General features: G+C 51.8%; 1 protein-coding gene across 1 annotated transcript in view; it reads right to left on the bottom strand.

The window, feature by feature from the left end:
* Positions 1 to 3,471: 3,471 nt before the first annotated feature.
* CAD (carbamoyl-phosphate synthetase 2, aspartate transcarbamylase, and dihydroorotase) overlaps positions 3,472 to 12,407 on the bottom strand; it is a 23,502-nt gene continuing 14,566 nt past the window's right edge. The window contains exons 23-44 of the mRNA XM_007938854.2: positions 12,188 to 12,355; positions 11,453 to 11,635; positions 11,231 to 11,335; positions 10,483 to 10,722; positions 10,213 to 10,294; positions 9,691 to 9,857; positions 9,355 to 9,519; positions 9,063 to 9,194; positions 8,663 to 8,864; positions 8,117 to 8,307; positions 7,894 to 8,034; positions 7,552 to 7,653; positions 6,843 to 6,939; positions 6,155 to 6,199; positions 5,878 to 6,047; positions 5,698 to 5,772; positions 4,961 to 5,173; positions 4,558 to 4,683; positions 4,198 to 4,353; positions 3,989 to 4,090; positions 3,672 to 3,766; positions 3,472 to 3,574 (exon numbers count right to left, since the gene is read on the bottom strand). Coding sequence (XP_007937045.1) covers positions 3,472 to 3,574; positions 3,672 to 3,766; positions 3,989 to 4,090; positions 4,198 to 4,353; positions 4,558 to 4,683; positions 4,961 to 5,173; positions 5,698 to 5,772; positions 5,878 to 6,047; positions 6,155 to 6,199; positions 6,843 to 6,939; positions 7,552 to 7,653; positions 7,894 to 8,034; positions 8,117 to 8,307; positions 8,663 to 8,864; positions 9,063 to 9,194; positions 9,355 to 9,519; positions 9,691 to 9,857; positions 10,213 to 10,294; positions 10,483 to 10,722; positions 11,231 to 11,335; positions 11,453 to 11,635; positions 12,188 to 12,355 — 3,060 coding nt within the window. The remainder of the gene's footprint in view (positions 3,575 to 3,671; positions 3,767 to 3,988; positions 4,091 to 4,197; positions 4,354 to 4,557; positions 4,684 to 4,960; positions 5,174 to 5,697; positions 5,773 to 5,877; positions 6,048 to 6,154; positions 6,200 to 6,842; positions 6,940 to 7,551; positions 7,654 to 7,893; positions 8,035 to 8,116; positions 8,308 to 8,662; positions 8,865 to 9,062; positions 9,195 to 9,354; positions 9,520 to 9,690; positions 9,858 to 10,212; positions 10,295 to 10,482; positions 10,723 to 11,230; positions 11,336 to 11,452; positions 11,636 to 12,187; positions 12,356 to 12,407) is intronic.

Below are 12,407 nucleotides of genomic sequence, written 5' to 3' on the forward strand. Positions count from 1 at the left end.
CCATAGCTGCTGAAAAGTGGCATGTTGTTGGGTACTGTCTGATTCATAGCAACCCCAAAAGACAGAGTAGAACTTCCCTATAGGGCTTTCTTGGCTATAATCTTTATGGAAGCAGACACGAAATAACAAAAAACCCAAACTCACTGCTGTGGAGTTGGATCCGACTCATAGTGACCCCTCCTTGGGTTTCCAAGATAGTATCACCATGGAAGTAGCTTGTCCAAGCTTCCTTCTGAGGAGTGGCTGGTGGGTTTGAACCACCAGCCTTCTGGTTAGCAAATGCCTTAAACACTATGCCACCAGAACTCCCATGGAAGCAGATAGCCAGGCCTTTCTTCCACAGAGCTGCTGGGTGAGTTCAAACCACCAACCTTTAACAGCTGAGCTCTTAACCTCAGCACCACCAAGTCTCCTTGCAGAATTGATTCTCCCCTATCCCAGACTTGCTTTCTGGGCTATCTTCACCAGTCCTCATTTTCTCAATCTCAGGTCCTGCATTAGTCCCCCCTATCCTTGGTATTTGGTGACCATGACCATTCCTGTATCTTTACTACCTATGTCCAGATCCTCTCATCTGCATTTACTCCAAGGACATCTTAAGTGTCTTTCCTGATGGCTCCTTTCCTCCCAAGTCTTCTAGATGTGAATGCCAGCCCAGTGTTCCCTAATCACTCATTTCATACTGTCACTCATTCTCTGCTCCACACCTCCAACAGCCTATGTCTTCCCACTGTCTGTGGGACATTGTTACAGAACTGGAAGCCTAACACTAGGGACTTCCAACTCTACCCTTTAACTAAAACCCTGAGCAAATTGCCTATGGTCACAGTTAGTTAGTGACCAGAGGTAGGAATAGGATGCAGGTGCTAAAGCTGGAAATGGACTACCTATTTTGAAGGGATTTTCTCCACTCAGGTAGACAGTGGAGGAAATGACTTTACAATGATAACATTAAGCAAACACATTTGGTCTGAGGGGATATATTTGAAGGGTTCATCCAAGAGTTAAAAAAAAAAAAGTTAGTATTTGCCAAGTGCTTAGAACAGTGCTTGGCACCCAATTAGAGCTATGTTAAGTGCAAAAAAAAAAAAAAAAAAAAAAAACTACCAAATCTCTTAAATAGGTTAGGAAGGAGAGCGGGGAACTGTAACTTTTTACCTTTAACGACAATCACTTGGAACATATGAAGTTGTCTCATCGGATGTATAATGGATTTAGACACAGGTACATGGTTTAAAGGGGTTTTGTTGTGTTTTGCTGGTAGCTTCGTAATTTTATCTTAATTCCTAATGTAAAAAGATTTAATTTCTGGTTGTAAAGTTTATTCAACTTAGAGCTGTGTTACGACTAGGAAAGCCAGAGAAAGGATCAGGGCAGGAACACCTCCCACTACTTAGCAACTGAGTCGAGTGTGTGCACACTTGGCAGCAAACACTGCTGCTGCTGCTTAAGATCAGGGCCGAGTTCTGTAGGGATGTGTGTGTGACAGACTCCCTAGCACTCAATGGTACTTGGGAAAATCATTTCTGACTTGTTAGAAAGCTTAAAAAGGGAAACTGAAGCTCTGAAAGGAGTAAAGCATTCTACAAATGAATACACTACTTGATGTCCTCCAGATAACCTGGAGGGGGCAGACAAACTTGTTAGGATCAGGATTTGGAAAGACAAAGAAGGTTCAACATTACAGGTACCAGAGGTCACAGCTCTCTAGATTAGCAGATGGCATTACAGTGTGTCTAGTTTCACCCTTTTTCAAATGATGCCTGTGGTTATGAATTAATATTTCTATTGGCTATGAATTAGTACTTCTACTGGACTCTTAAGTCCAAACCTCTTGGCCTTGGCCCTTCAGATTTAACCCCAACACTGAGCAAGAATCTCCTCATGGGTAAAAGTCTATCTCCTTACAATGCCACAGACACAGGACTTCCATGCCTCCTCCTCCCTTCACCCACCAAAGCTTGCACCTTTCTCAGTCAACAGCTCAAATCCCAACTCCATGGAGGCCTTTGACTCCTCCAGCATGTGTTTTTTTCTGAAAATGGGTCCCACACAGGACACCTTGGACTTGTTTTCTGGCTGTTCAGATTTGTGTGGCCTGCTTCTTCCTTTAGTTTCGAATGCCCTTAAAGCCACGAGTGACTTCATTTTTAAATCTAAGTCCTAGCTTTGCACTTGGGCATCACCTAACAGCTTCTCTGAGCCAGTTTCCTCATCTGCAAGATAATACTGTTTGGTTATGAGATTAAACGTGTAAAGCTCCTGTTCATACTACATTTTCAAATTGGTTCCCTCTTTTCCATCCCTATAGCTCATGCTTGAAGTAAGATCTTCCTTCCGTTCAGCCATCACTTGCAGCACATGGCAGTTCAAGCTGGGGAAGTCACTGGATGCCACACTACCTAAGCAGCCTCAAAATAGAGGGCAAGTCTTGTCCGTCCTTTCACTTTCATTGCACAGTGCTCTATACCCAGAGGGTGTTCAAACTTGGAACGAGAAATCAGGGAGACTTCTACAATGCCACTAAGGTTCATGGGACGGAGTAGCTCACACTGTGAACGTTCCATAAAAGCCCCATCTTTCAAAGACACATACATTACTCCAGCCCAGCACCTCCAAGCAAAGTGCTTTCCAGTTCCCCATGGCATCTGCCCCTGCCGCTAAAACAGTCCTAAAAGGTCCCCATACCTGAGAGGCAAGACTCTCAGGGAACGGAAGAAGGGGCTCATGAGCGATGGCAGCTGGAGAACTCCAAGGCTAGGTTCTGAGGCCCCAGTAGCAGCCTCAGCTGCTGAATATTAACCAGGTGAGGCAAGTGAAGGGCTGGAGGATAATGAACCTCTCCAGTCAGGCCCCAGCTGCTACTCCTTCCCTTCACCACCAGCTCAGGGGCTCTCCCTGCATCAGAGAAGAGGCAAAGCTGCCTGTCAGGACTCTGAGTATAACTTAACTGAGGAAGGAAACACTGACCCCAGGTCAGCCCTGGTGTCAATGCCTGGTGTCAGGAAGAGCATCAAGAAAAACATGTTCCTGCCCAGAATCTCAGAGTCTGACTGAGAATGCTTAGCCCTATTTGGTGGGGCTGCTCTTATAAACTGAGACTCTCTTTCCATCTTCTAAAGTAAAGCTCTGTCCTAATCTACTGATACACCCTATGCTAAAGCCCATGATGTGAGGAAGCAGAAACTAGAGGCAGCTCAACTATTTATTAGGTTGGTAAAAAGTGACTGAATAGATTCGAGGCGTGATAATGGAGATAGGACAGACTGGGCCCCAGGACCTGAGGCCTGATCCCTGCTCGAGAGCTCCAGTCCAGCGCCTGAAGCGTGGTGTGCACGTGCTCACATATGTGCACTGAGCTATCGGGAGTCTCCAGAGTACTGACTAAATAATGTGCTGCCCCCGTGGGGGGCACCAGGATTCCTTGCCCAGCAGCTGGGCCTGAAGAGAAGAGGTTGAGGAAACCAGGTCCTAGAAACGGCCCAGCACGGTGGCTAACAGAGCCATGCGTATGTACATGCCATTCTCAGCCTGGCGGAAGTAAGCTGCTCGGGGGTCCGAGTCCACTTCCACGCTGCAAGAGAAGGGAAGGAGTTAGCAAGCAGCCCCCAGACGGTCCGTCCATCCCCATAGCCAGCACCCAGTATATCCTCCTGTACTGCCCGCATCACCTTATCTCGTTGACACGGGGCATCGGGTGCATCACCACCATCTTTTTCTTGGCCCTGGTCATGATGTGAGGAGTGAGGATGAACTGACCAAAACACTGCAAGGGAAACAGAGTCCCATTAACTTCTCAGGGCAGGGGTGCTACAGAGGCCACCAGCCTGGGCTCCACCAGGGTCCCCTTGACATCCACATGTAGCTGCTATAACTCAGAGGCCTATGGCTTGACAGCCTGACCAAACCACTGTATCCAGCCCTCCTTGTCCCTTGCAGGCTACCCTGCAGCTCCAACCCTGTCTTCTCCCTCAACCCCAGCACTCACAGCTTCATACTCCTGGGCTGAACCAAAGCGTTCCTTCTGGATTCGAGTCATGTAGAGCACGTCAGTGTCAGGCAGCGCCTCCTCAATGCTCTCAAATTCCTCCTGAAGGGTAAGGCAGAGCCAGAGTGAATTCAGGGCAGGTTCTCACTGCCTCATCCATCCCATCCTCCACTTTCCTAGCTCTCCAGGCTAGGCTGTGTGGGTCTCACCTGCTTGGTGCCACGGGAGGCCACAAAGGCCCGCACATTGGATGGCATGCGCAGGCTGGGAGGTGCCACATAGCGCAGGCTGACCCGGTACTGGGTGAGCAGGCAGGCGAGGGAATGCACTGTGCGTCCATGCTTCAGGTCACCCACCATGGTGATCTAGGAGGAACCCAATCACCAGGAGAGGCCCCCAGGCTAAGCCACAACCCTTTCCCCATCTCAGAGCTGTCAGCCTCAGGACCAGGACCCAGGCCTCCTTGGGTATTTACTGCAGCATGCTTTAGGCTGGAGGAAGCCCTTAGTAACTGCCTCCCTTCCCCAGACCTTCCCAAACAAGGCTCCAACCCCTGCCACTACCCTTACCGTCATGCCATTGACAGTCCCCAGCTCCTCTCGGATGGTGAAGATGTCCAGCAGGGCCTGGGTGGGATGCTCTCCAACCCCATCCCCGGCATTGATCACTGGCCTCCGGCAGTGCTTGGCTGCCAGCTGGAAAATGGCAGTAAGGAAGTGAATGCTTCCTTCCTCACTTGTGTGTCTTAGTGGCCCCTTTCCCTAGCCTCAGACTCGGCCTCCTGGGACCCCTCACCCACCTAGCCCAACCTGAGACTTGCAGTCACAGAAAATGTGAGAAGAGATTTCATGTCCCTGAGTCTAGCCTCATCACCTGTTAGACAAGTGAATGGGTTCAGGGAGAAGTGTCTGCCCAAGGGTGCAGTGAATGGGGCAGAGCCCCTCACCCAGGCCTGGTGCAGGCCAGCCTCACCTCCACAGCTCCAGGCTGTGGGTGCCGAAGCACAACAACGTCAGCGTAGCAGCTCATGGTCTGGACTGAATCAGCCAGGGATTCCCCCTTCTGGACGGAGGACGTGGCTTCAGAGAAGCTGAGCACAGCACCCCCAAGCCGGGCCATAGCTGCTGCAAAGGAGCTGCTGGTCCGAGTGCTCACCTCGTAGAACATGGAGGCCATCACCTTTCCCTGCAGAGATGCAAGGCTGAGTGTGCATGTGTGTGGGAGTTCATCATGGGGACTGCACAGGCTGGGGCTGGCCTCCCCAACTTATACAAGCAGGGTGCCATTTCCCCCAAGCTTCCCCTGTGGCCTGTGGTAGCCTTGACATTCCCTCCATTAGTGTCACCCTAAGCTGAAGGCTCTGTCTCCAAAAGGCAACTGTTCAATGTCTGAATGACCAGGGAGAGAAAGAAATATCCTAACTCTCCTCCATGAATATACTATCACAAGCCAGATAACCAGGTTAGTGGACTGCTGCTCTGGTGCTCAGGGCCTCTCAAGTCTGCTAAATACTGATTTGGGGAGGGACAAGCATTGGGGCAATATTTACAACAGCAGGACCTTCCAGAGAAGAGAAAGCCTAACTACTCACGGTAGAGAATAAGGACTCATGGGAGGGTACCTGATAGTAGGGAAAGGAACCCAAACCAACTCAGCCCTGCTTGGACAGGGGCCACGGGGCAGGCAACGGCTTGTGCCCCCAGCCTGACCTTGAGGATGTCTAGGCTCCGCTCCTTCTGCACCATCATCCGCAGCGTGTGTGCCACATTGAACAGGTGAGACATCTAAGGAACAAACCAAGTCAGCTGGAAAGGTAGCGGCAAGGCCCTAACTCCAACTCTCCAAATCCTCAAAGCTCTGGGTGTCCCCATCCGGCCACCCCCAGGCACCTGATCCTTGGTGAACTGCTGGACGGACAGGATATGTTGGCCCACTAATGAGTGCAGCAGGGGTGAGGTCTGGGGGTGCAGCAGACCAGGGGTCCCCAGGTTCTGGGGTGATGCCTGTCTAGGTACTGGTGGTGGAGGGTAGCAGGTGCCGTCAGGGGTTCCCATCAGCTCTGCAGTGAGGGACGGGGCAGAAGAGGCTGGTCAGAGGGTTCCTCCTACCCAGGCCAGATTACAGAGGTCCCCAAGCTGAGTGTGTGCTCAGTGTGGGGGTGCTCACCTGCTTCTGCTGCCTTCCGAGAGGACTTCTCTTTTGGCTCCTCAGCTGTTAAGAGGACAACATGACAGATGTAAGTTTATGGCCAGGATTTACGAAGAGCCCCCACTTTCCCAGGAACTCTGGGTCTATGTGTTAAACCAACTCACACCACAGTAGCTATAGCAGGTTAGGGGAGGGCAGGAAGGACAGCAGCGGCTCTGGGGACGGACACGTGGCATCCCACGGGGGCTGTGCTGTGTGTGAACAGTGGTGCCCTCCCTTGGCCCTCCCAGTTGGCAAAGGTCTCCTTGGCAGGGGGAACGGCCAGGCTCACAGCAACCAACAACCCAGATTTACCCCATGCTCTGATGCCCCGTGGGATCTCAGCTCCCAGGCGGAGGAACATAGCTGCCCACAACAAAAAAGGGCTGTGAGAAGAAGCTGTGGGATGTCTACCTCATGCTGGGCTGACTTATTTAGGCAAAAGAGGATAAAGCAGTTAAGACTAGGATGAAGGAATGGAGAGCTGCTGGGGAGATGACCTGGATCAGTTTCTAGGCAACTGGGCCGCACCATGAATACACTTAGCAATAGATAGGTGACTGAGGCCCCAACCCTGGTCCATGAGGGTAGAAGAGGATCCCATCCCTGCACACCTCTAAGTCAGGGTACCCCCCTGCAGCCTCCTAAGACTTGACTCCCCTCTTACCTGGCAGACCTGGGTCTGAGGCTCGGTGGATTCGGGGTGGCAGGTGAAAGCGGCCATCAGGAAGCCCTGGGATGGCACGGCGGGGCCTTTCAGGTGTCTGGAGAAACATTGGCCCAGTGTTTTACAAAGTTAACTAACTCAAAGCTGCTGACTCATGGCAACCACCTGTGTGTCAGAGTCAAATTATGCTCCATAAGGTTTTGAATGGCTGTTCTTAGAAGTAGACTGCCAGGCCTTCCTTCTGAGGCACCTGAGTGAACCTGAACAACCTTCTGGGTAGTAGCTGAGCACGTTAACTGTTTGCACCACCCAGGGACTCCTAACTGATCCAAGCTCACCTCAGATTCAATCTCTTAAAAACCACACTGCTCACTTGTTCACATGGATCCCACTCGACCTTACTTCCCCCTTTAGCTCCATCCTCCCCATACATGACCCTCACAGGTGGTTTAGCAAACTGGCCCCCACAGGTGTGTGCCATCCCAATGACAGGGCCCCTAGAGAGATCTCTGGCTAGATTAACCATGGCATTTCCTAAACCAAGAGTTAACTAACTGTATGTTTTGCAGGAAGCAATGGTAGGTAGTGGGGAGTTTAACTGCCCACTGAGCAGCTCTCTGTTCCCTGAACCACCAATGAGAATGCTGAAGCTATTAGTCACATCTCTGGTGGAAGCCCCTCCCCCACAACCCAGAAGCAGTGTGGATACCGTGGTGATCTCAGTGGTAGGAGGGCCTGAGGGCGTGATCTGAGGAACAGCTCCCTGAGGCCACTTCCGTACATCCTGTCCATAGCCGGGGGGCACCAGAACCTGCAGACAGAAGACAGGCAGGTGAATGAAGATAGGCGAGAGGATGAAGAAAAGAGCAGGCAGAGCTAGAGTGGGATCAAGGAGTAGATGCCAGAACAAGGAAAAACTGCCTCAGGGACTTGTGCCTACCTGTGTGCGTGCAAGGCAGCTGGAGGGGTGTGTAGATGTGCTGGGACAGGAAGAGAATAGCACAGAAGGAAGAAGGTCACTGCTGAGATCAAGCACGGGTCACACACGTACCTGCCCATCAATATAGGCAACTTCCCCTCGCAGGACCACACGGCGGACAGTGCCCTTCACTTTCTGCCCTTCAAAAGGTGTCCAGTGAGCCTTGGAGAAGGGCATGTGGCTGGGGATTGTCCACTCATGCTCCAGATCCACCTGCCCAGAGAGTCACGGTGATGTGAAGTAAAGTCCCCATCAGAGAACAGAGCACCCATCCTCACCCTGGGCCTCCCCACACCTCCACATAGGTGTCTTCCTGAGGGGGCAGGTGAAATATACGTCTAGGATTGTGGTGTAGTCTCTGTAGCAGGTCATCCAGGCTGAGCCGGCCCTCGCTGACAGCCGTCAACAGCAGAGGCAGCATGGTCTCAAGGCCTGGAAAGCCAGGGGGAGGCTTAGGCCCACACTTCTCCTCCAAGGTATGGGGGGCTGTGATAAAGAGAGTCATCATCCTCAAATCAATCCATTCCACATCTGGGAAGTCACAAACACCCCCAGGACTCTGCTCCCACCAATCTCATTCTACTAACTCCCAACCCTGATCCAACTTTTTATGGGGACTGGAAAATAAGGAAACAAACTGTTGCCATCTTCTGGGGCTCACATCTTTTACCCACATATTCTCCCATCTGCAGCTTCACTCATTCATTCTTCCAATGGATGTTTATTTGAGCATCCATGAAGCTAGGCACTGTGAAAGGCTACACAGGTGAACCCAGCTTCCCAGCTAAGGTAGTCCCACATCTAGCCCTAGGCTAACGAGGCATACTTTGGACCCTCTCACCATGGTCTGAGGCAAAGCAGTCGATGACAGCCATGTTCTCCCACAGGGCATCCACGTCCTGGCGGGAGCCAAGCTCAGGCCGGACCTCCCCCTTCCCAGGCCCCAGACGTTCTAGGTCATCACGGCTCAGGAACAGATGGTGAGGAGCCACCTCACAGGTCACTGGCAGCCCCCGTGCCTTTGCGGCCTTAATCAGCAGGATCTGGGAAGAGAGCAGGGAGATCCAGAGGTGGCCTCCAATAGACCTTGCTCTATAAAGTCCTCACGGTCAACTGCTTGCCTTTTTCTGGGAAAGTGTGAGGCAGACATGCTGAGGGTGCTGTCCTTTTCTGCCTGAGCACAACCCTGACCTCTTTCTTACTGGGAGAGCAATGGGGCACGAGACCTCTGGTGTACTCACCTCCTCCTTCCGTGCCACATGGCAGATATGTACTGAGCGCTGGGTCAGCTGAGCTACCATGAGGATGGCGGCGACACTCTGCCGCTCTGCGTGGGCCACAATGGGGAGGTGGGATGGCCACGTCTCAAAGTGCTGAGACAGAAAGAGATGATAAAGAAGTGTGCAGAGTCTGATTCTCTGAGCTTCCCAGAGTCCACAGCCCTCACTGAAGTCTCATTGAGTCTTCACTGTGGTCAGCCCACTTAGGTGGGAGCCCTAAAGCCAGATGTCAAGCCACATGCCCCCTCTGTACCTCCATCCACTGGGCCACACTGTCCAACCGCAGCTCAGAGAAGGTCTCGTTGAGGTAGAGCTTCAACCCTGCAGCAGACCCAGCCACAGGGCCCAGGGTCCCTGCATTTTCGGATGAGGCCCCGAGGAATAATGCAAAGTCACAGCGGGCACCAGCTTCTGCCAGCTAGAAAGGATACATGTAAGAAGAGGCCCATCCATGCTAACACAGCCAGCTAGGCACCAGCGGTCTGGGCGCTCATGGAGAGGGGCCTTGGGGAAAGGGCTCAGGGAGGCAAGGATGACTGGGGGTTGGGAGGGTGGTGTCTGATACCATGAAACGAGCGTAGTGGCTCACCTTCTGGGCCAGGGCCAGAGCAGGGGCATCGATGATGGGGGGCCGAGTATTAGGCATGGCACACACCATGGTGACACCCCCAGCCAGGGCTGCGGCTGTGCCTGAGGAGAAGTCCTCCTTATGTGTCCCACCTGGTTCCCGAAGGTGCACGTGGACGTCAACCAGTCCTGAGACAGAAAAAGGAAGCAATTAAAGGTAACAATGTGAAATTTCTTTGGGCTTTAGAGAGAGATTCAGAAACAGGAAGGACATCCAGGAGTGTTGGGTAGTGGCACAATTAGCAGCATCTGATGCCCACTAAGTGAATGGTGTCAGGGTTCCTCAGCCAAGAGTACTGTGGACTGTGAATTAAGATATCTCAACAGTGAGAGATTCTGGGGTCTTCACTTTCTCTACAGTCCAGTGCAGTCTACAGTGCAGAGTGGACCCCACAGCCTCCTCTCACCACACCTAGGGTCTTGAGTCTCTATGCCAGCTGCTACTAGTGTCTAGGAGCCAAGTTCTCCCAAGAGAAGTACTTACCAGGGAGCCGCACAAGCTTTTGTGAGGTCATGCAGTCAACGTGCACCTTTAAAGGAGGGGCTGGCCCAATCTGGCCCAGGGCCTGCAATTAGAAACCACAGTCACTTTGATTTGAGGGGAGGAAATTCTGGAAGGGTCCTGTGTCCCTGTACCCACTTTTCCCTCTCTGTACCCAGAAAGCTTGATGACAAGCATGGCTGATTCATACTGACATGTCCCACCCACCATGCTGTGGCATCAACACTGGCCTCACCTCCTGGGCTCAGTTACCTCCACAAATAGTTTGGTGCACTTGATATCGATGATGAGGGGGACCGAGAAATCCGCAGCCAGGCGCCGGGTGCGGTAGCCCTTGGTGACGAAGGAAGAGAGCCGCCGGCCTCCAGCCCCCCGCATCGACAGGTTAATCACCAGCTCAAAGTGATTCTCAGCCAGCTGCTCCAAGATGCTTCGCTGTGGTGGGCACTCGCCATCCACTGCCTCCTCAAAGTGCCAGTCCACAGCTGTTACCTGCCGGCCCAGAGCCAAGGTCAGGACCAGCCTGAGCCTGACAGGAGAAGGGAAGGGGGCTAGCTGGCCCAGGGGCCTATGATGAGGAGACTCAGGAACAACAGGATGGCAACCCAGGGCTGCCTCTAAACAGGCAGGGCTAAACGCTATTGGCAAAGTGTATTTTTCTGACAGCAAAGATTTCCACACTATACATTATTGTTGTTAGGTGATGTCGAGTCAATTTTGACTCAATGACCCCACTTGACAAAGCAGAACTGCCCACCAGGTTTTCTAGGCTGTAATCTTTACAGAAGCAGATCTCCAGGTCTTTCTCCATGGTGCTGATAGTTGAGTTTAAACCTCTGATCTTTTAGCAGCTAAATGCTTAACCAGTGGCACTGTCAGGGCTCTTTAGAATATATGCTAGTTGTACAACAGCAATAAATGATAGCAGGGGAGCGAGGAGCAAATTCGTGGGAGGAATGTTACCCCACCAAAGGGTAGGCAGGATGTGGGAGCCCTGCACCTTGACGCCATGTTCCGTGTAGAAGTCAGCAGTACCCAGACTAGCGTAGAGGCTGTAGCCCAGGCTCTCCAGCAACCGCACTGTTGGGAGCAGCTCACTTTTGTTCTAAAACCAAGCAGAAAGAGGACGAGGCTGTGTTTCTCTCATTTTCCCACTTCAAAGTCACCTCTGGCCCAGAGAGCCAAAGCCATCTGGTGACCACATCTCCCTGGATTCTGGTACCTTATAGCTTCCAATGGTCAGCAGGATGTTCTTCTTGGGGATCTTAAAACCAGTGCTCAGCATGGCCTTGAGGTAGGCCTCACAACGGCTTTCCCCGAAGCAGGCCACTTCGCCAGTACTGGTCATTTCCACACCTAACACCACGTCAGCACCCGCCAGGCGGGAGAACGAGAACTGGGGGACCTGCAGAAGAAGGATGAGAGAGGGCCAAGGAGTGAGGGGACCTCTCTCTCACCACGAGTGAGACAACACAGTGGTCCTCCCTCTTCCATTTGTCCCATACATTCAGTGTGGGTAGCCCTGTTTCTGTTCTACTCTATGGAAGACCATCTAGAGTCTTCCCTCAGCTCCTGCCTATACTATTCCCTGACCTTGGAATATTCGCTCAAAATCCTAAGTGGAATTCAAACACCACCTCTTCTTTCAAGCCTCTGCACATCAACATTTTTGGAAACATTATCACTCATTTCTAAACTCCTTTAGCATTTTGTTTGTGTCTCTATTACATAAGTTTATCACAGACTGTTTCAAAGTGAAACTATTTTTAGACCAAGCTTTTCATTGCCCATTACTAGAGTGTACACTCCTAAGGAACAAAGACCTTTCTTCACCCTTATAGTTTAGCAGTGCTTTGCCCACACTTGGTTTTTATGTTGATGGACCAATTTTTGCTATGAGGGAACCCCCTCCCACTGTTGGTCTCCCTAGTCCCGACTGCTAACCCCAAGGTTTTACCTTCACTCCCACGACTCCAGTGCCAGTCATGAGTCCCACACTTTCTACCTCTTCCCCCATGATGACCTGTGTGGCCAAGGCTACTAGGTCCACACCCAGTGTCTTGGAGACGAAGGGGAAGGAGCGGGAGACGCGCACATTGCATTCAATAACTTTCAGCTGGTCATCCTGGGTCAGAGAGAGAGAGAGAGAGAGAGAGAGAGAGAGAGAGAGAGAGAGA

Source organism: Orycteropus afer, unplaced genomic scaffold (genome assembly GCF_000298275.1).
Source record: "Orycteropus afer afer isolate SDZICR_OR568_19922 unplaced genomic scaffold, OryAfe1.0 scaffold00054, whole genome shotgun sequence".
Lineage (NCBI taxonomy): Eukaryota > Metazoa > Chordata > Mammalia > Tubulidentata > Orycteropodidae > Orycteropus > Orycteropus afer.